The 24000-nt window shown below is 42.7% G+C and overlaps 1 protein-coding gene across 4 annotated transcripts in view; it reads left to right on the plus strand.

The window, feature by feature from the left end:
- Nucleotides 1–24000, plus strand: part of DPF2 (double PHD fingers 2) — a 779856-nt gene that overhangs the window by 70273 nt on the left and 685583 nt on the right. For all 4 annotated transcript variants that reach the window (XM_044075795.1, XM_044075796.1, XM_044075797.1 and 1 more), the window contains exon 3: nucleotides 11699–11806. In XM_044075795.1, the coding sequence (XP_043931730.1) occupies nucleotides 11699–11806 (108 nt within the window). The remainder of the gene's footprint in view (nucleotides 1–11698; nucleotides 11807–24000) is intronic.

The raw sequence follows: 24000 nt of genomic DNA on the forward strand, positions 1-24000 counted from the left end.
TTATGTAATAATGTTATTAAACTCTCTGGGATACACAGTCAACAAAGAGAAATTAAGGCTAATACCCTCTCGAAATATAATTTTCCTGGGTTCCAATTTGGACACAAACACCCAGATGGCCTACCTCATGCCAGAGAAGCAGGGGCAATTAATTCAATATTTCAAAACCCTGGCAAATTGCACCAGGCTGACTGCAAGGAAAATCCTGCAGGCTCTGGGATTCATGGCATCTTGCATCTTACTAATCCCATGTGCAAAGCTGCATATGAGAAAACTACAATGGTACCTAAAAAACATATGGTCTCAACACAGCCACAGCTTGGAAACAATAATACCACTACTTCCATGTCTGCAAAAGGAATTTCTGTGGTGGGCTCAAGCATGTCAAGCAAACACAGGTCTTCCATTCAGCAAGCCTCAAGCAAATCAAGTCATCACAACAGATGCCTCGGACTACGCCTGGGGGGCACACATGACAGACCGGTGCATTCAGGGCAAATGGTCCCAAAAAGAAAAGCACCTTAACATCAATCAAAAAGAAATGCTAGCAGTAATAAATGCTATTATAGCTTTCAAGGACCTTCTACAACCAGGTCAACTATTGATAAGAATGGACAACACCACAGTTATGTGGTACATAAACAAGCAGGGAGGAACGCATTCCTATCCCCTATGCAGACTGGCCATATCACTTTGGAACATGGCCATGGACTTACAAATGGAACTACAAGCACAGTACTTGCCAGGCAAGGAAAACACGCTGGCAGACAACCTAAGCAGGAATATGACAGATCCACACGAATGGATGTTGCATCCAAAAGTTTTTACAGAAATAATCCAAGAATGGGGAAGGCCAGACATAGATCTCTTTGCCTCCCACAAAAATCATCAATTGACAAAATTCTGCTCTCAGCACAGCTTCAAAACTCTTTACAGTCAGCTAAAAACACTCAATCTAGCTGCATGGAAGATTCCTTAGCATCACAGCAGGTCCTACTCTCCAAGGAGGTGCAGGATGTCATTTTGGAGGTCAGAAGGCCATCAACTAGAAAAGCTTACTCCGCAAAATGGAAACGTTTTTGTGTCTGGAATGAGAAAAAGGGCCAGAACCCTGGAAAACTGAATTTACCTCAAATACTACAATATTTGGCTGAACTACTAAGCAGTGGACTTTCATTCTCCTCCATCAAAATCCATGCCTCAGCCATTTCTGCAGAATACAACACTGATCCTCCTTTATTCTCTCACCCTCTTTTAAGACAGTTCCTCAGAGGGGCTAAGAACCTCCAAGGAAACAACCAATACCTTCTTGGGATCTAAATTTCATTCTGGAAAAACTGACTTTGCCTCCTTTTGAGCCAGCTGCTTCATCAGATTTGCAATATTTGTCCTGGAAAACAGCATTCCTTCTGGCTATCACTTCAGCTCGTAGAGTTTCAGAACTACAGGCCCTCATGGCTGTCCAGCCTTTTATCATCTTCCATCAGGACAGAGTTTCATTACGAACCAACCCTTCCTTTATGCCTAAAGTGGTATCCAGGGTAGCTTTAAATCAGGCCATACATTTACCTACTTTTTATCCCAATCCTCAAAACAAAGGGGAGAGATTACTACATTCCTTGGACATCCACAGGCAACTGCGTTATTTGGACAGAACAAAGCCTTTCAGAAAATCAGAACAGCTCTTTGTGGCCTATGCGGTAGGAGCTCCAGGAAAGCCAATTTCCAAGCAGACAATCTCAAAATGGATAGCCCACTGCATACGCTTTTGCTATTCCTTTCATGGCAAAACTGTTCCTACAGGCATTAGAACTCATTCCACCAGGGCCACAGCCACCTCTGCAGCCTTCCTCAGAGGAGTTCCTACCAAGGATATCTTGGAAGCAGCCACTTGGAGTTCTTTGCATACCTTCTCCAAACAGTACAACCTACCATTATACTCCAAATCTAGAGCAGGCTTTGACACTGCAGTCTTGCAGGGCATTTTGGCTCCTCCTAGTTCCACCTAGTGCCTACCACCCCTTTCTTAGCTTTGGGATTCTACCCATCTGTTATGACTGCAGCTGTATGCACGATGAACATAGTACAGTTTTGTACCTACCATAAATGTAGATGTTCGAGTGCTAATACAGCTGCAGTCCAGGTTTCCCTCCCTCCTTCCCCTCTAGGGGTATTCTTTTATGGTGTATTTGCTTGCAACTACTGTTTTCATTATATTGCATTGCATTACTTCATAATTTTATGTATTGCCTTCCTTCTGGGGGCACCTGACATCTGGGGCAAGAAAAACTGAAGAACATGGCGTCTGCTGGTTCTTTTATACCCCTGTCGCACTGACGTCAGGGAAGAAGCGACGACAACCGACGCCAGACCTAGACTTTGGAATTCGTCCGACCGAGGACCCGCCTGACGGCAGGAGAACCCATCTGTTATTACTGCAGCTGTATTGGCACTCGAACATCTACATTTATGGTAGGTACAAAACTGTACTTTTCCATTTCTTCCAGTCCTCTGCATCTTGCTGTGTCACACCAACCACCTGCATGTCCTCTCTCACCACATCCATAAACCTTATCTTAGGCCTTCCTCTTTTTTCCTGTTACCTGGTAGCTTTATTCTTAACATCTTTTTCCCAATATACTCAGCATCCCTCCTCAGCACATGTCCAAACCAACGTAATCGTGCCTCTCTGGCTTTGTCTCCAAACCTTCCAACCTGGGCTGACCCTCTAATATACTTATTTTTAATCCTGCCCACCCTCGTCGCACCCAGTGCAAATCTCAACATCTTTAATTCTGCCACATCCAGCTCAAACTCCTGCCTTTTTGTCAGTGCCACTGTCTCCAACCCATATAACATAGCTGGTCTCACTACCCTCTTGTAGACCTTCCCTTTCACTCTTACAGGTACTCATCTGTCACAAATCACTCCTGACACTCTTCTCCACCCACTCCATCCTGCCTGTACTCTCTTCTTCACCTCTCTTCTACACTCACCGTTACTCTGAACTATTGACCCCAAGTATTTAAACTAGTCCACCTTCGCCACCTCTACTCCTTGCATCCTCACCATTCCTCTATCCTCCCTCTTATTCACACACATATATTCTGTCTTAGTCCTGCTGACCTTCATTCCTCTTCTCACTAGAGCATATCTCCATCTCTCCGGGGTCGTCTCCACCTGATGTTCATCGTGCATACAGCTGCAGTCATTACAGATGGGTTATCCTGCCATCAGGCGGGTCCTCGGTCGGCCGAATTCCAAAGTCTAGGTCCGGCGTCGGTTGTCGTCGCTTCTTCCCTGACGTCAGTGCGTCAGGGGTATAAAAGAGGCAGCCGACGCCATTTTCTTCAGTCTTTCTTGCCGCGCGGTGCCCGAAGCAGAAGCAGTTCGCAAGTGCCGGTCGGCCAGCTCCTGAGATTTACGAAAGTATTTCAGCCAAAGTCTTCTTTAAAGCTAAGTACCCCGTTGGGGAAACTTTTCTTGCCTCAGACCGATGTCAGACAAAGTTAATAATTGCATTTCTTGTGGGAAGCAAATACTGCATAAGGATTTCCACTCTTTCTGTATACCTTGCTTAGGCCCAGACCACGACGTCCCAGCCTGCCATTTTTGTGCTAGGTTCAACAAGCACACTATTAAGCGCCGGGCGGAGTTCGCCCTTCATTATTTTGGCAAAAAATTTAATTATATCATTTCGTCTGATACACCGACACCAGTTTTAAACAAAAGACGCAAAGATGAGGACCGACATCCGAGGTCCGCACCGAGTACTGAGACCACGCTTAGGCCGACTACCGGTTCTCCGGTTCTCAGCGAGGTGCCTACACAGTCCCTGAATACCGATGAAACTATTTTACCGGTGACTTCAGTACCCGAGGTCGCAGGCTCCTCAGTCTCCATTCCTACTGCAGATACCGACGCCACTCTTGGCAGGGAAACTCAAAATTTAGTCAGGCCTGCCATTTCTGAAGGCGTCTTCAGGCCTTCCACCTTCTCTATTAAATCCTTCACTAAGTCTAAACAGCCATGAAAACTAAAAAACAGGGTCCTCAGACCTCCTCTCAAGGCCCCATGCCTAAAAAGCAGATGCTTAAAATGGCTGAGGATTTGATAACTCTCATCAGGGGTTCCCAACCCCCCTCTGACAAAAGACCCAGATTGGAGGAAGACTACCCTTCCTCAGACCAGGCTTCTATTACCTCAGAACATTCTGAGGACCAGGATTATGCCTATTCCCCTTTCGAAGACTCTGATGCTGAGGAGTCTATTCCCCCCCCCCCCCCGAGGACTACTCTTTTGGGGAAACTCTGCATACATTGAGGGAACACTTTCACTGGGAAGGCCAAGATTACTCAGATTCCAAGAAAAGGCTCAGGGAATTTCTACTGCTCCCCCAGCATAGGCCCCTGGCTATCCCTCCTGTTTTAGATATTTTGGAGGATGTGTACGCAGAAGCCAGCCTTAATCCAGTTTCTTTACCTCCAGCCCCTGTTAAACCAGACAGGTATTACTGGGTCCCTGATTCTCACCAGTTCCTTTATAAAAGCCATACTGCTGACCCAGAAACTATTTCTCAGGGTCCCAAGGGAATAAAGGCCTCTACTGCTAAAAACCCTTTACCTTCAGAGAGAGATTCCAGAGCATTAGAAAGGTGGGGGAAAAAGGTGCATACATCTGCCACTTTAACCATGAGGGCATTAAACTGTCAATTCCATATGTTAAAGTACCAACAGTTTTTGTTATCCCAGTTAAAAAGCAAAATGACAGAACAGCCAGATTTGAAAGAGTTGCAGGATTTGTTGTATGGTGCAGAGCAAGTGGGTAAACATACCTTGCAGTGTGGTTTTGATGCTTTAGAGGCCTCATGTAGAGCTGCTGTCACCGGGGTCTGTTATACGTAGACATGCTTGGCTCAAAGGGCAAACCTTACTAGATCATGTCAAAGCAAAGTTATTAGATGCACCACTTCAAAAAGATGTATTGTTTGGTGTTAAAGCTGAGGAGGTACTAAAGAAAATGGAGGAAAAAGCGAAATCTATGCAAACGGTGAAAGATTTCCTGCAGGTACTACCGCCACGCTTCAGCAGAAACTGGCCTTCAAAAAATTGGTCCTTTCCAGCCACGGACAGACCTCAAAGGGGCAGATACAGACGCCCAAGGGGTAGAGGACAACCTCAAGGATCTTACAGAGCAAGACAGTGGCAAGCACCAACCCCAAGAGGTGGAGAAGATAGAGCACAGTCGTTTAGAAAACCGACATAATGACTTCCCCCTATGCCTGCCAAGCAAAGCTTTAATGGCAGCACCTTTGGGCGGAAAACTGGCATTATTTTCAAAAAACTATCATATTGTTACAAAAGACAAATGGATTCTGGACATTATAGACAGAGGCTACAGGTTCCACTTTCACACCCTTCCAAAAATGAGAGGCATGCCAAACCTGCCACAAAATCAAAGGGCAGAGGCACAAAGACAAATTTCCGCTCTCATGGATATGAAAGCGATTCAAGAGGTACCTGCAAAAGAACAAGGTCAAGGTTTTTATTCCAGACTATTCTTGGTACCAAGGAAAGACAAAGATTGGAGACCTATCTTAGACCTATCCATCCTAAACACATATGTACAGGTGCCAAAATTCAAGATGCTCACATTACAGCAGCTTCTTCCCGTGCTGGGCAAGGAGTCTTGGCTGGTAACATTGGACCTCAAGGAGGCATACCTGCATGTCCCTATCAGACAAGATTGCAGAAGATACCTCCGATTTGTTGCAGGTTCAACCCATTACCAATTCTCTGCATTGCCCTTTGGCTTATTTACTGCGCCCAGAGTGTTTACGAAATGCCTGGCATCAGTAATTGCCTTCTGCAGACTACAAGCGATACAAATCTACCCATATCTGGACTACTGCCTGATCCAAGTGGACAGCAAGGACATTCTATTGCAGCATCTGGCGTTTGTAATAAAACTGTTAAACTTCCTGGGATACACAGTGAACAAAAAGAAATCAAAACTAATACCTTTTCAACGGACAATTTTCCTGGGTGCCAGCTTAAGTACAACCACCCAGATGGCCTACCTCACGCCAGACAAGGGCAACTGTCTTAATACTTAAGCAAAATGGCAACTTTCACCAGACTAACTGCAAGGAAAGTCCTGCAGGCTCTGGGATTCATGGCATCTTGCATCCTACTAATCCCATGTGCAAAGCTGCATATGAGGAAACAACAATGGTACCTAAAAAATGTATGGTCTCAACACAGCCACAGCTTGGAAACAATTATACCACTCATTCCATGCCTTCAAAAGGATTTTTTGTGGTGGGCTCAAGCATGCCAAAGAAACACAGGTCTCCCTTTCCGTGTACCTCAAGCAACTCAAATCATCACAATGGACGCATCGGACTACGCCTGGGGAGCACACATGGCAGATCAGTGCATTCAGGGAAAATGGTCCCAAAAAGAGAAGCACCTACACATCAACCAAAAGGAGATGCTAGCCGTGCAAAATGCTCTTATGACCTTCAAAGACCTACTGCATCCAGGCCAGCTATTGATAAGGGCAGACAACACCACAGTTATGTGTACATAAACAAACAAGGGGGATCTCATTCATACCCTCTGTGCAGGCAAGCCATGACCCTTTGGAACACAGCACTGGAATTGCAAATTCAAATACAGGCACAATTCCTGCCAGGGAAGGAAAACACACTGGCAGACAACCTAAGCAGAAATATGACAGATCCACACGAATGGAAGTTGCATCCTCAAGTTTTCTCAAAGATAACTCAGGCATGGGGACAGCCAGACATAGATCTATTTGCTACCCACAGAAATTACCAGTTGAAAAAATTTTGTTCAAGGACCTATCATCCACAGGCCTGGAAAGTGGACGCACTCTCTTTCAATTGGACAACATTGACAGTCTATTCCTTCCCGCCTCTTCCTCTACTGACCAAAGTTCTATTAAAAGCCAGAGCAGAGAGGCCACAAATGATTCTCATTGCTCCAGACTGGCCACGACAACACTGGTATCAGCTCCTGAAGAGCCTGACACACTCCCCACCATGGATCCTACCTCTAGTCCCTCTTCTGTTGTCCCAGCACAACTACAAAACCCTTCACAGCCAGCTCAAAACCCTAAATCTAGCTGCATGGAGAATACCTTAATTTCCCAACAGACTCTCCTCTCCAAGGAGTTGCAGGATGTCATCTTGGAGGCCAGAAGACCTTCTACTAGAAAAGCCTACTCCGCCAAATGGAAATTATCTTGTTCCTGGAATCAAGAAAAGGGCCAGAATCCTTGGACAATAAATATACCTCAAATTTTACAGTACCTAGCTGAGATGTTAAACAGTGGCCTTTCCTTCTCCTCTATCAAGATCCACACTTCAGCCATTTCTGCACAATACAACACAGACCCTCCTCTATTCTCACATCCTCTATTAAGGCAGTTCCTCAGAGGGGCAAAAAATATAAAACCCCCAAGGAAACCACCAGTTCCAGCTTGGGACCTCAACTTCGTATTGGAAAAGCTGACCCTGCCTCCCTTTGAGCCGGCTTCTTCAGCAGAGCTACAATACTGGTCATGGAAAACAGCCTTCCTTCTGGCTATCACCTCAGCACGCAGGGTTTCGGAACTGCAGGCCCTCATGGCTGTGCAACCATTCATCATTTTCCATCAGGACAGAGTTTCCTTACGAACCAATCCTACCTTCACGCCAAAGATAGTATCCAGTGTAGCTTTGAATCAGACTATCCACTTACCTACCTTTTATCCAAATCCACAGAACAAACGGGAGAGACTACTACATTCCTTGGACATTCACAGACAACTTCGTTATTACTTGGACAGAACAAAGCCATTCAGGAAATCTGAGCAACTCTTTGTGTCCTATGCTACAGGTACTCAAGGAAAGGCCATTTCCAAACAGCCAATTTCAAAATGGATAGCCCACTGCATACGCTTTTGTTATTCATTTAATGGAAAATCTGTGCCTGCATACATCAGATCCCACTCCACCAGGGCCACAGCTACCTCTGCAGCTTTCCTCAGGGGGGTCCCTACCAAGGACATTTTGGAAGCAGGAGTTCAGTGCACACTTTCTCCAAGCACTACCACCTTCCACTATACTCAAAATCTAGAGCGGGCTTTGCCACAGCAGTCCTGCAGGGCATCCTCACTCTTCCTAGTTCCACTTAGTGCCTACCACCCTTACTTAGCATTGGGATTCTACCCATTTGTAATGACTGCAGCTGTATGCACGATGAACATGGTACAGTTTTGTATCTACCATAAATGTAGATGTTCGAGTGCTCATACAGCTGCAGTCCAGGTTACCCCCCCCTCCGTCCCCTCTTAGGACAGGCATTATGACAAACACCTTTATCATACAACCTATTTGGGGTATTCTTTTATGGTGTATTTGCTTGCAACTACTGTTTTTTGATTTATGTATATTGCATGTTTGCATAACATTATGTTTTGTCTTCCTTCTGGGGGCACCTGGCATCTGGGGCAAGAAAAACTGAAGAAAATGGTGTCAGCTGCCTCTTTTATACCCCCTGAAACACTGACGTCAGGGAAGAAGCGACGACAACTGACGCCGGACCTAGACTTTGGAATTCGGCCGACCGAGGACCCGCCTGACGGCAGGATAACCCATCTGTAATGACTGCAGCTGTATGAGCATTCGAACATCTACATTTATGGTAGGTACAAAACTGTACTTTCCCTACTCTCACTACAGATCACAATGTCATCTGCAAACATCATAGTCCACGGGGACTCCTGTCTGATCTTATCTGTCAACCTGTCCATCACCATTGCAAATAAGAAAGGGCTCAGAGCTGATCTTTGATGTAACCCCACCTCCACCTTAAATGCATCAGTCACTCCCACCGCAGACCTCACCGCTGTCACACTACCCTCGTACATATCCTGTACCACTCTTACATACTTTTCTGACACTCCTGACTTCCTCATACAATACCACAATTCCTCTCTAGGCACCCTGTCATATGCTTTCTCTAAGTCTACAAAAACACAATGCAACTCCTTCTGACATTCTCTGTACCTCTCCATCAACACTCTCAGAGCAAAGATCGCATCTGTAGTGCTCTTTCCTGGCATGAAACCATACTGCTGATCACTAATCATTCGTCCCTTCTTAACCTTGCTTCCACTACTCTTTCCCATAACTTCATGCTGTGACTGATCAGTTTAATCCCTCTGTAGTTACTACAGCTCTGCACATCACCCTTATTCTTAAAAATCGGTACCAAAACACTTTTTCTCCATTCCTCAGGCATCCTCTCACTTTCTAAGATTTCATTAAACAATCTGGTTAAAAACTCCACTGCCATTTCACCTAAACACCTCCATGCTTCCACAGGTATGTCATCTGGGCCGACAACCTCTCCATTCTTCATTCTCTTCATAGCTATCCTTACTTCCTCCTTGCTAATCCATTGTACTTCATGATTCACTATCCCTACATCATCCAACCTTCTCTCCATCTCATACTCTTCATTCATCAACCCCTCAAAGTACTCTTTCCATCTCCTCAACACACTCTCCTTGCTTGTGAGTATGTTTCCCTCATTATCCTTTATCACCTTTACCTGCTGCACATCTTTCCTAGCTCGGTCCCTCTGTCTAGCCAATCGGTACATGTCCTTTTCTCCCTCCTTAGTGTCCATCCATTCATATAACTCTTCATATGCCTTATCCTTGGCCTTACCCACCTCATCTCCTTATACTCCTGTCTACTTTCTTCATCTCTCTGACAATCCCACTTCTTCTTTGCCAACCTCTTTCTCTGTATACTCTCCTGTACTTCCTCATTCCACCACTATGTCTCCTTGTCGTCCTTCCTCTGTCCAGATGTGATACCAAGCACCTTTCTAGCCGCCTCCCTTACTAGCTCTGCTGTAGTTACCCAGCTATTTGGTAGCTCTTCACTGCCACCCAGTGTCTGCCTTAACTCACCCCTGAACTCCACCTCACAATTACCCTTTTTCAGTTTCCACCATTTGATCCTTGGTGCTGCCCTCACACTCCTCCTCCTCTTCTTCTTGATAACCAACGTCTTCCTACAAACCACTATCCTATGCTGCCTAACTACACTTTCTCAGGTCACCACTTTACAGTCTCCAATCTCCTTCAAACTGGCCCTCCTACATAAGATATAATCCACCTGTGTGCATCTTCCTCCACTCTTGTATGTCACCCTATGCTCCTCCCTCTTCTTAAAATACGTATTCACCACAGCCATGTCCATCCTTTTCGCAAAATCCACTACCATCTGACTTTCTACATTCCTTTGTTTAACACCATACCTACCCATCACTTCCTCATCCCCTCTATGTGTATGTGTGTGTATATATATATATATATATATATATATATATATATATATATATATATATATATATATATATATATATATATATATATGTATGTAGATATATATATATATATATATGTGTATAATATATATATATATATATATATATATATATGTGTGTATATATATATTCCCTTTTAGAATATTTAGGGCTGCCAGAATGATGAGTAGAGTTTGTCTTGCGGCTTAGTACCATGTGTTTTACAGGTGGCTGCACAGGACTGCTGTGGAAAAAACAGACCTTTATAGAAATCTAAGAACAGGTCCAACCTACCAGTATCAACTTCTGAATGTACATAAAAAACTTCTAGTACAAACCCCCACTACCTTGTAGTATTTTTTTATTTATTTAACTTAACTGTGTAAGCCAACTGTTTGGGTGTCTCTCCATATGATGCTTAGATATGATGGCATATTGCCTATGTATATTATATACTTCTGTTGCAAGGATCAAATACTCAAAATAGATATTTTATAGTTAGTACCTCATGTATTGTCTGCTTTACTAACAACTTTTTAACCTCATTGTAAAAATCCGTTGGAGATTTCTCAAATTCACTGCAGTGCTGTTGGGTAAAATGTTGCCCTGATGTAATACAATAATTCATATTGCTTTAAATTGCAGCCTGGCTGGCATGAAAATGCAAGCTTTTGTGGTACTAATGGATTACAGTGAATGGGAGATTAACTGAATTATTTGTGAAATTCTGTACACTGAAGAGTGGTTTGATTATCTAATGAAGGCTGCATGCCTTGTATATAAGCTTGTTATGTATTGCTATTGCTAGGGTATTTCAATGATCTGTCACATTGATAGTTAGAAGTACAGTTACTTGTTTGTGTCATAAAAAGTAAGTGTGTGCTCTCCAATATCTCTGGAGTGGCATAGAATCACCAGTTCTCCCTATGTGCTCCATCTTCAAGATCTACTGTTTTTGTTTATTTATTTTTAATTACTTCCTCCTGTGCAGCCTCATTTTCTGCCTTTATTTCCTTTATTAATCTTAGACTTCTGCAAATCAAGCAGCTAATCTGAATGTTTACTTAGCATGTCCATTGTTTCCAACCTTTCCGATTGTATGCAGACTTCTGAATGCATTTGGTTTGTTTGTTTTTTTGGTTTAAGTTGCTTTTCCTTTGTGCAGGAAGCTATGTATTTTGCATGGTTTGACAGCAGACTACTGCCTTCATTAATAATGTGATTACATCTTATATAAGTGAGTAAAGTAAGATATCCACTGCAGAAATACAGTGAAAACTTTAGACCTTATGGTGTTACATTTTTTTAAGGTACATCTGAAGGACAGTTATATTCCTATCCAGCCCGTCGCTGGAGAAAGAAAAGGAGAGCACATCCACCAGAGGATCCAAGGCTTATATTTCCTTCACTGAAACCAGGTATAGCTATTGTTGTACATGTCAGCAGGTGCAGGAAGAGATGTATACATGTGGTTTGATGTTGTGGAATTATTTTTTGAGATGCTCACAAACTTTTTGTGGCCTTTGAATGTTTTGTGTAGCAAACCTAAATTCTGAAGATGTCATTTACAGTGACTGCCTATTCTGCTGAAATTTTCTGGTAGCTTTGAAATAGGATAGCTCAAGATTTCAGTACTACAGCACGTCTTTTAAATAAGTGGACACTGTTTTGATGAATTTGAGGCCAGTTAAGTCCCACTTTTGTTGAATTATAACATCATAGGAAATACAAGGCAGAGGAGTCTTGCAACCATTTACTCCTTTCTGTTACCACACCCGTAGGTAGTACCTCCTTTTTCATGGAGTCAAGCTGTGGATGAATTTGTGAATATCCATCCATCCCTCATTTGACTGCAGTTAATGTATCTCACTGCTTAATTTGCAGTGGGAGTCTAGTCTAGTCTAGAGTTGAGTAATGTTGCCCTCCTACTTTGGACACAATAGAAGAGTCTTCATGGGTTCTGTTCAAGCAGCTTTATTTTATACAAACACATCACTATAGAAGTTTATTGACTTTAATTTAAGTTGTATACAGCTAACAACTGCAATAATCCGTGCTCACACTCTGGCTACTCTTTCAAAGTGGCACTAGGGATTGTATGTGTCTGGAATTTATACATGTAAATACAACCTTGACATGCTTCTTAAAGATAAAGCACACATCACTTACATTCTGATCTACAAGTAAGGTGATGTATTATGATTGTTTCTCTCTGTCTTGTTATGTCTGGTGAAGATTTAGATCACCTTTTGGGGGTTTTGTTGGACTATTTGATCTGTGAAGGTGCAAGAGATTAGAACCACTGGGTCTCTAATGTTACAGAAGGCAAAGCATAGCTCTCTCATCAGGAGTCAAGATTCTGAATAAAGGGTCTTTTCTGGTAGGTTTGATCTTTCTATTTGGCAACATCTGTGGTCTTTCTAGTTGTTTGATGTATTTTGAGGTAAGTCTGTGGGGGGGGGGGGGTTCTTGTATTCAGTTGTTGTTGTGTCTTTCGGCTTTTCCCGGTTAGGGGTCACCACAGTGGAACTCCGGTCCGCTAATGATTGGTAGTTGATTTGTACATGCCGAGTTACCAGCCCTGACGCACAACCTTCAACGAAGGTACGCCCATTGACGCATGTCTCCACGCAGAAGACACTCTAGTTGAGAATCGAACCGGACAGCGTCTTACTGTGAGGCAACAACGCTACCGCAGCACCACCACTGCGGGTCGGGGTTTTTGTATTCAGTAATAGGCCTAATTAATCAGTGTTGTCTTTCAGGGGACAATGATTTCTTTAGATCTGGATGGTACACTAAGAAGGATGTTCTGACTGCTGTTACATGATGGTCAAAGGATAGGAAGTCACTGACCTAAGTTCCTGGATCTCTGACAACATTCTCATTGGGGATTTTTCTGTAGTGTAAGTGGCAGAGGAATGGTCTACCGTGAATTAAATGCTAAAAAATTGCAATACTGAGCCCATTATTACCATACCAAGTATCTATATGTGTAAGTTTATGCTAAATAACTTGGGTGCAAGAGTGGGCTTGACAGTAATTTCCATTTAGTCATCTGCAAACTTGGTTAGTGAACTCTTGGCTCATGGACGGGAGATCAAAAAAAGTAAGCGCCAAACAATAGAGGGCCCAGCACTGAGCTTTGCATTATGCCACTGATCACCTTTAATCTCCCTTATTAGGCACCTGCAACCCACACTGTATGGGTTGTGTCTTGTAGCCAGTTTGCTGTACACGTTACCCAGTGGCGGCTAAAGTGCACTTTGGACCCTGAGGTGTTTTCAAACCTTTGGCCCATCCCCACATTTTCGTACCATGCATAAATGCATGTGTTATTTTGGATTCACCCTCCTGATTGTTATAAGTTGTATTCCTTGTTTAATATAACAGCATTTATTACATTGTGTTTTAAATGTGTATTTTTAAAGATTTTTGCAGTAAGCAGTAAAACAAAATGCATTAACCAATAGACAAAGTACCCATTTCAGAACATTTCGACCATAAAAAATACTTAAACTGCTATCATTGAAATCCATCAATATCTGTACTCATCAGTTGCAGCCACTTTAATGACTTTGTATACATTACATGTCTGGTTGTGATAAAATGGCCACTGTAAAAGTATTCCAGTTTGCTTAATACTAATGCATGCTAGTCCTACAAAGACAGCCTGAGTTTCTTTTTATTTTATCAGCTCGGCAAGGTCAGTCATTTTTATCCACAGACATCCCCCAAACTGAGCATTTGTGTCTATATTACTGACTGTGTCCTTCTCAGTTGTCTGTGTCATAGTAATGACCAAAGTAACAGATTTCAAATTTGATTCATACAAACCTGAAGCCATAGTACAGTATTCTAACTTAATTCACATGGAGACACACTACGCCTACAAAGCCAGATTAAAGATAGTTTAAAATGAGGATATAAGAGCATAAGGTACTTCATCTACAGATAGCACCATACCCCCAACAGCAATTATACCCACTGTGACTGTGTACATCCCTTATTTGTATGAAGAAATAAATTTCCTTTACTTTACCTAGTTTCATGCAGTTCATCCAGTGCTGCCAATAAAGATGATTAGCATCACACCACGAGATCCAGTCATGTGTAGCACAGTATAAATTGAAGAATATTTACAATGACAGCATAAGACCTATTAACCACCTGATAACATATGCAAAGTCATTATGGACAAGTTAATTTGAAGTATGTTTTTAATGTGGAATTATTCAAAGAACTATTATTAATGCAGATGTTGCTGTTGGCATTTCATCTGTAAATGCAGTGTCTGCTGCCCTTGAAGAAATTAGTTTGCTGATAATTTTGCCCTAACATTGCCTGATCTAAATCAGCTGTGCTATAAACAACAATTACAGATTCATAGTTTCTATGTGTACAGTAAAGGAGCGTAGCTGAAGTCCTCAATTTCTCCAGAGCACTGTCTGGTTAAGTGAACTGCAAGGTTAGACAGGAGGGAAATGAACATGGAAGTATTCAAGCCCTGCATCTCTTTGCACACGTAGCAGCGCATTAACAAGTCAGAGCTTTGGGCCTCTGCTAGACAGAGTGACAGTTTTAATGAACTAAAAGCAGAAATCCTTTCTTTGATCTTATGGAGAAGACTGTATATCTTGGTGATATGCAACAGTGATGGAGATTTAAAGGTTCTGATCATCAGTTTAAAATGTCAACCCCTTCACTTGGCTCTCCATGTCCTTCAGCATTTTACTTCTCAAGTTCACATTCACATGTATCACTACCATGTTGTATTTGTTAAGAGTTAAAATCTGTAGAGCTGTAGTAACATTAGAGGTCCTGTTGCCCGGAAGACAACTGGCCATAACCATCTCCTTGTGCACTCTTAAGAGTGATGAGTCAGGGGACTTTTTTTCAGGAATACTATCTGTAAAATATTTTTATTGCTGCTGTAGTTCATAGTGCTAGATTTGGACTGTTTTTGCTTTGGATCATTAATATTTTCCAGAGACTTGATTTTTTTTATTTCTAGGAGATTTGGAGAATAATTCTTTTACAGCCTTAGCGTAAGATATGTTGTTGGAATTAATGAAAGCTTATGGTAGAGGCGTATTGAGCACACAGGGTAAGGGTTTAGGTGATAGGGAAGCCCTCAGATCAATTGGGTATTTGTACATCTCACAGATGGAGTAATTAGTGTTGAGTTTACGGTTATTACCTGTCAGCATTAGACATTTTGTACACTCTGTTAGGAGGCTTGGTACTAAAAGGCTGGCAACAGAGGTGAGATTAACATGCAGACCTTCCATCTTATCCCGTGCTTAGATGTTTAGATGAGTAAACTAAATGCAGCTGAAGGTGGATATGATTTATGGTAGAATGTGCAAAATATACAGAATGTTCATCAGTGATTGGTAGGCTTGTCCTCCATTTGCAGAATTTAAATGTAACATGGAAAAAGAGATTAATGCTTATAGGTATTGTACTGTGCATTAAACAGGCAAAAACATGAGAGAGTGGTTATCTCCAGCTTTAGCAGTCTGTGGGGAAGCATTTCTCTGTTTTGGTAGTCTAGTGCTCAGTAGTATGAGTAGATGAAATAAGATGAGCCTGTGAGGAGCTTCCAAAGAAAAATTTATAGTAAGAGCAGGCAATCGAGCCACCATGCTTGGCTTTGTGGATACTCAGTATTGTGGATCTACAGGATATAGTGGGAGGGCAAATGTATTTAGGTTCATAGGATGTTGCTAGGCTGTTGACCCAAGGGTCTTTTATAAGCCTAGCCGGTAAATCCCAATATAATACTAGATGAAAGATGTCGTCTAAGCCCAAGGTTTTTCTAGCAAGGACTACCCATGTCCAGGAGAGAAGCTGGGGCAGTCCCAAGCAGAAAGTTATGGTTTCTCATCCAGCTGTCCAGGTTGCTCTTGAACAAGGTCATGGAGGTGCCCTGCTTGTTATAGATTGGAAGCCTAATCCAGAGGAGTGGCAACCGCTGAGAGATGTATCTCTGTCTCTCCAGCAGGTCCTGTTTATGTCGCAGGTTAGATTAAGGTACCTGGAATGGGTGACTGTAGTCCCATTTGACTTATGGATGTGCAGCATTTCCATTAGATTTGGGTCGAGATAGCCATGTAAACCATACATAAGTCACCTCTAAGTAGTCCAAACGCTACACAGCAACTTCAGTCTGTGCTTATAAGACATGTGCTGGTGACCCTGAACTTTCTTAATTAGAAGTCTCTGAGGTCTCTCAAGTTGTTGCAGGTGTCTTGTATGGTTCATACCAAAGGGAGCATTATATTCAACAATAGGCCTGATGAGGGATGAGTACAGGGGAGTTGTAACCTCTTTTGCTCTTGAGGCCATGCCTTTGCCAATCAGGTGAGCGACATTTAAATAGCCTAAGGGAAGTGGCTTCACAAAATGATTGTGCTTATTGACAACAACCAGTGAAAGGTAAGAAGATAATTTTGTGGTTAGGTTAATGTACAGGTTGGCCAACAACCAGAAGTAAACTGGATTCAGGAGCACAAGAATATTGTGTGTTGATGGGAATATTCGTTAGGTAATTAGATCTGTTGTTGAATGGCCTGGAACTGATTTAAAGCATCAGAAATCCTGAACTAGTTGGGCTATCACTACTCTCACAAGAAAGAAACCTGGGTTAAATTCCAACCTTTAGACCACTTAAAAGCAAACAGCAGTGAGGCCGTTTACTGGAACTGTTGATTGTAAGCTTGGCTGTTATGTTGAATGTACTTGCACAGCTGTACCTTTTTTTTCATGTCTTTATGTCCCTTTAATGTGATTTTTTGCAGAAGTACTTGCATTGCAACTCTGGAAGGTATTGCTCTTAAATCCTATGTAAGTTATACAACTGTACCAGCACATTCAGAGCTGGAATTGGCTTGAGTCCTCTTTATTTCTGCTTACTACTTACAGCAGTCAGCTGAAGTTTCTTGACACTTTTTTATATAGTAATGTAATACTATTGGTGGTTTCACCTGCTTTTAGTTCAATATTTGTGGGATTACTTTTTGCTAAAGGAAAATGCAGACACTGTTTTTTTACTTTTATCTGTTTTGTGATTTTGTAACCTGTAACTGGCAGTAGTCTTGTGAAATGTTGTGTTTCCTTTTTATAGTAAGAGTTATGCCTGTGGGAGAGCTCTACCATTTGAAGGCTATTGTAATCTTTCTGGCGTAGATCACACCAGCTCTGAAAGTAAACTTCTTCAAAATGTTGTAGTGGTTGCTGGATGCAGAAGGCTAATTATTCCTGAAGGCTTAAGCATTAAAAGTCGGTGGGGGTAAAAATCAGTATTGCAAAGGTATAAAACATCATTCACTGAGAAGGGGCTCATTAGGGCTACGGAACATGCACCAAGCTATTTCAGCTTCATGAGGTAGGTATGAAGAATGAAGAGCACTTTGTGGTTGCTAATGACAACAAAAAGCTGTTCAGATATGTGAATTACCAAAGGAACAGTCAGCCAGGGGGGCCGTTTAATATTGTATGATGGCATAGTAGTAGTTAGTCCAGGCAAAATTGCAGTATATTTTAATAATTATTTTTTTGACTTAGTTTTTCAACTTCAAACTTGAGGCTAGAGTTAGTGCCTGTTGACACGTCCGTTTCTAATGGTTCTATGTTAGATAATCAAACTTTCAAAAGTTAGTGTCATATGGTTGACACCATATGATTGAATTTTTGAAAGTTTGAATGTTTTAACGGAGCTCTCCATACAGCGTGGAATGGGAAGATTTCCCTTTTCTAAACTGTAGTGCAATCTCAGAATTGGTATATTTAAAGAGTGGGGGGTACGGGGGGGCTTCCCCCCTGCTTAAAACTTTCAGGTAGGTTATTTGTGTAGTTTATTTTTTTATTAGATGTTCGAACTTTTAAAAGTTCGATCATATGGTGTTGACCATATGACAATTTTAACTTTTGAAAGTTTGATTATCTAATATAGACCGTGTTTCTGACTCTCGCATACCTCAGAGTGTATAATATGGAACCTGAATATTGTCAGTGCAAGTCATATTTTTGTCGGTCTCTCTAGTATGTCCCCTTTCCATACTGTTTAATGCAATATTTCAACATTGTTTTGTCACTTTTTATGTAATCTAGCAAGTGTTCTCTCATTTCACTAAAGAGATGGGATAAAATTGAAAGTTATAGGGAAGGTCTGGGGAGCAAGAGGATAAGGCTCTTACACTACCCTAGGCAACATAGGTTTGACTAGTGTTGTAGGTACTCGAGAGAACAAGAGTGGGGAGAAGGAGGATGAGTTTGAACGGCTGACACCAATACTCCAATCGTGAGGAAGGGCCCGTCTAGGCTGTTTGCAATAGCAACATTTAGATCTGGATAAGCTCTGTGCTACAAGCAGTATACTGTTTTGTGGGAAGGTTGCTAATGTGTGGAAGTGAGTATAAATATCTCATAGGCAGCATTTGTGGAACTTGCAAGGCTGCCACACTGTGGGGGAGGGGGGGTTAGGGCAGACTCCCCAGCAGTATGATGCTGCTCCAGTGTCCTTGATCTTCTCACCATCCCAAGACATGAGTCAGGTTTAGCCTGAAGGAGGCTAAGGTGGGTGCAGTAGACCTGGTGAATGAGTAGAGAGCTTTTGGCTGCTGATGGTCAGCTGTGGGGAAGAGGTATGTTGCAAAAACAGTTCTAGACCATTTGGTTTGACTTCTGTTTTCAGAAGTGCTCTGAAAGATGTTTGCTGTCTATTTTTGAAAAAAAAAAATATCCAGTGCAGTCCATTCTTTTTGATTGTACTTAACATGGCTTTTTAAGGGACAGTCCATTCAGTTTTGTCTTTCTTTTATGAACCCGGCAAGACCTTTGATAATATACCCCACAGTGTTCTCACTTGTAGTATAACTTCTCTGGGCCTAAGTTCTCACCTAGTTGAGTGGATTCATTCCTGGTTATTGAGGAGAAACACTCCAAGGATATACCTCCGATTCCAGCACAGTATGCTTTGGCATTCCTCAAGGTCCAGGTTCAGGTCCTGTCCCATTTAACCTTGTATTATATCTTGTCCAGTTTGTCTGATCAGACTGATGAGGTGCCAAGTTGCATTTCTAATCTTGATTTGGCCTTTATTAGTGCTCTTTGCCTTGACATCCTTCAAAATTCTTATCCTTCCTAAATGGTTCTATGCACTACCTAACCACAAACCTTGCTGCCATTAGAGTTTTTGCCAGATCATCAATAACTAAAGGGCTAAGTGCATCATTTATTGTCTTTTTTTATCCTAGGGAATTTGCCATGTAGTGTTATTTAGACCATTTTATGTTTTGATGTGTACAATTTTTCCTTTTCCTGTTATTTATAACTAATTTCTGAGCTCCTTTATGATGTCTGTCTGCATTAAACACCTTTTCAGGTAGTTTGTTGTTTTAGGTTTATCATTACTGTTTTACAACTTCTGTAGAGTTACTAATTTCCAGTTTGTGGTGTGGTGTTAGTTGTCATGGAGAAACCTGACAAGAGCTTTAGGAAATTTGACAAGTGTGCTACAGAAATCCACCCCAGGCCACCCATGACCACTGTGTGTTGTACTTGGGACTATAACATCTCTCCACAACTGTGCGCTATCTGTAAGGTCTGTGGGTATCATTCTTTGAGTAAGAGAAGAAGCAAGTTAATTTTAAAAGGGCTATGTCCTCTTGACTTTCTGCAGATAGACCTGAGAAAGGAAAAAGACAAATGCAATGATTCAGACTTTAGAAAGAGAAAATTGTATGGTGCTGTCCCATTCTCAGCCTGAAAGCTCCAAGACAGGAGCTAGCACAATCTTCTCTGGCACTTGGAGTTTTCTCCTTCACCTCATCTTTGTCAGACTTTTAGTTATTCCTTATAGATCTCCAACACCAGCTGTGAGTGGGCATTGTTTGGAAAAGGTGCTATCCCACTACATGTTAAGATTATGCTCCATCTCTTCCTTTTGGTATGTAGTGTCCTTCAGGAGTACTCTGGATGCTGATTGGAATCATATGACAGCGGCTTTTCTGAAGGTATAGATTGAAATGGATGTTGTCCTTCAGTATCAAGGGTGGATTGGTTGACCATCATCACCCTTACTTCCTCTTTCCTCGGTCCATGTTTCAACACTGGTGGTTTTCTAGGCAGAATATCAGCCAGAGGCCGTGTCTGGTACAGGCCGGGTACCTTTTCCTCGGCTTTGGCGTTTTTGCATCCAATTCAGCTGATACACTCTGTACACAAAAACTTTTATCGAATCTTTGGATAGGCTAATTGACATCAGACTTGCCACCAGCTTGCTTGGTGCCTTTTTTGGTGCTCGAGTCCTTGGCTTTTGTTGCATCAGTACTGATCTCCACCTCAAAGCCCTCTGGGTCATCAGTGTTGAGGCTGGCTTCTTTGGTGCCAGTTACATCCACTTTAGTGGGGATGGACATGCATCAGGGCTGTCTGATGCCAGCAGTCCTTGGGTCAGTGTTTCAAGGTGATGTAGAGGATGATTGTCACTCCTCTGCGTACAACTGCATAGCCTTGATGGATGTTGGCTTCATCCTCAGGCACTCAACAGTCAGTGTCTCAGCCCAAATGTCCCTCGGTCAGAGCAGAATGGATAGTCTCAATGTACCATTACAGGTTCAGTGTGAGTTCTTTGGGGATTCTAATCTCATCCCCTTGTACATTTCTAGGAAAGCCGGTGTAGAAAGAGACATGTGGACTCTGGTATGGAGTCTTTAACACCAGCCACTTGTGTGGAGGAGCAAGAGGGTTCCCATTACCCACCAGAAAATGCTACTTTTAGCAAAGATCCCTGAATTAATGAAACAGAAGGAAACTTAGCCAACTGACCCCCATCAGGATGAGGAGATACTCGTTGAGGCTTATTTTTCTGCACCCTCTATCTCCTGCGTAGATCCCACCTGCCATCTGTCGTGTAGATTCGGCCGCCATGAGGGCATAACAGAAACCAGATTCCTCCAAATCTGTACTAAGGAAACCTGGTAAAATTCTTCTGTGTAAGGATAAGTCTGTGGATAGGCAGCATTGGTCCAAGAGGTGTCTGATGGACTCTGTAGCAGCAGCCACCAAGAGAGTGCTATCAGGTGATGCAGCCTCTGTCTCTCCAACTAAGGAGGAGTCTGGGGTGGTGAACAGAAAGGAGAAGTGTACATATGGCTCTGGTACCTTTGCCTTGAGAGTATTGAACTATTGCAACACATCACTTCCAAAGAGATTAAATGATTCAATTTTTGGACTGTTTGGAAAAGCCATCCACACCAGTCAAGGAAACAATTGGAGACTGCAATAAGTACCATGGTATACATTACTAATTTTTTATGCTGCTATTACATAATGTAGCCAATGGAGCAGGTAGGATGGTAGGTGCTGGCATGACCGTGAGATCTCGTGCCCTGCTCTATCTTTGTGACTTTGCATACTGTTTAAGGCATCCATTACCAACACCTCCTATGATGGTTCCACTTTATACAGATCTACAGTGAAAGAAAAGTTATTGAGGTGTGGGCAGGAAGGTAAGATGCTGTCTGCCATAGGAGTCAAAATTGAGACCCCTTAGAAATCCCACAACAGGAATCAGGAGGGGTCCGAATCTGTATGTTTTGGAAACCCCAGCTGTAGCTCTTTGACTCCACCTCAGAAAGGGGGTGGCATTGGCAGACATGGCCCATTAACAGATGCTGACCCACAAATTGTGGAGGCCAACAAAGTCAGGGATTTCAGAACCCCTTTTCAGGCAAACACTTCCAGTGTCCCTGAGGATTTGCTGGACTGCTCACTTCTAGAGACTATTGATGGCTGCTGTTTATGTCTCCGCTGAGCTGTATGGAGCCATCATAGCGGTACTTTTGGGTGAAAGAGAGAGGATATCCAGAGGCACTACCATATTCCTTTTCCCACCTTCCACCCCATCACACTGATATGCTTCCAGCCTTTTCACCCTGTCAACTAAAATAGCTAAGAGGTCCCACCAGACCTTAAAAGGTCTGGAATCTATTCAAGATTCTTTATTTCCAGGGAACATCAACAACTTGAGGGGGCAGTCTTGGATCTCGGCTGTCTAAATTTGTATGTCAGGAAGACTCATTCAGAATGGTCATGGTGCAAGCGATTTTTGTCATGTTTGAAGGCAAATGATAGGATGTGCTCCATAGACATCCAGGATGCCTACATCTATATCAGGATTGGCAAGGCTTCTGTGTGGTTTTTGCACTTCCTGCTAAGAGCCGCTCATTTTCAATTCGGAGTCCAGCCCTTCGGCTTCATCACAGACCCGTGGATGTTCACCAAGTGTATGGCAGTAGTTGCAGCCCACCTTAGACTTGGAGGGATATCTGTTTCCATACTTGGATGATTGGCACCTCTCTTCTATGATATTTGAGTTCATCGCAGCCAAAGATTAATTGCTCCAGCTTTAGCTATCCTTTAGTATTTCTGTGAACTGCAAAAATATGAAACATTCAACCAAGTCAGTCTTCTTTTTCTTCTTCTTTCGGCTGCTCCCATTAGGGGTCGCCGCAGCGGATCAACTGTTTCCATTTCTTCCTGTCCTTGCATCTTGCTCTGTCACACCAACCACCTGCATGTCCTCTCTCACCACATCCATAAACCTTCTCTTAGACCTACCTCTTTTCCTGTTATCCTTGGCATCTTTTCCTCAATATACTCTGCATCCCTCCTCAGCACATGTCCAAACCAACATAATCTTGCCTCTGGCTTTGTCTGCAAACCTTCCAACATGGGCTGACCCTCTAATATACTTATTCCTAATCCTGTCCATCCTAGTCACACCCAGTGCAAATCTTACATCTTCAACTCTGCCACGTCAAGCTCTGACTCCTGCCTTTTTTGTCAATGCCACTGTATCCAACCCATATAACATAGCTGGTCTCACTACCCTCTTGTACACCTTCCCTTTCACTCTTACTGGTACTAGTCTGTTACAATTCGCTCCTGACACACTCTTCTCCACCCACTCCATCCTGCCTGTACTCTCTTCTTCACCTCTCTTCCACACTCACCATTACTTTGAACTGTTGATCCCAAGTATTTAAACTCATCCACCTTCGCCACCTCTACTACCTGCATCCTCACCATTCTTCTATCCTCCTTCTCATTCACACACACATATTCTGTCTTAGTCCTGCTGACCTTCATTCCTCTTCTCTCTAGAGCATATATCCACCTCTCCAGGGTCTCCTCCACCTGTTCCCTACTCTCACTACAGATCACAATGTCATCTGCAAACATCATAGTCCATGGCGCCTCTTGTCTGTCGACCTGTCCATCACCATTGCAAACAAGAAAGGGCTCAGAGCTGATCCTTGATGTAATCTCCCCTCCACCGTAAACGCATCCGTCACTCCCACCGCAGACCTCACTGCTGTCGCACTACCCTCGTACATATCCTGTACCACTCTTGCATACTTCTCTGACACTCCCGACTTCCTCATACAATACCACAACTCCTCTCTAGGCACCCTGTCATATGCTTTCTCTAAGTCCACAAAGATACAATGCAACTCCTTCTGACCTTGTCTGTACTTCTCTATCAACACACTCGGAGCAAATATCGCATCTGTAGTGCTCTTTCCTGGCATGAAACCATACT

This window comes from Protopterus annectens, chromosome 6.part1 (genome assembly GCF_019279795.1).
Source record: "Protopterus annectens isolate FY-2018-M chromosome 6.part1, PAN1.0, whole genome shotgun sequence".
Taxonomy (NCBI): domain Eukaryota; kingdom Metazoa; phylum Chordata; order Ceratodontiformes; family Protopteridae; genus Protopterus; species Protopterus annectens.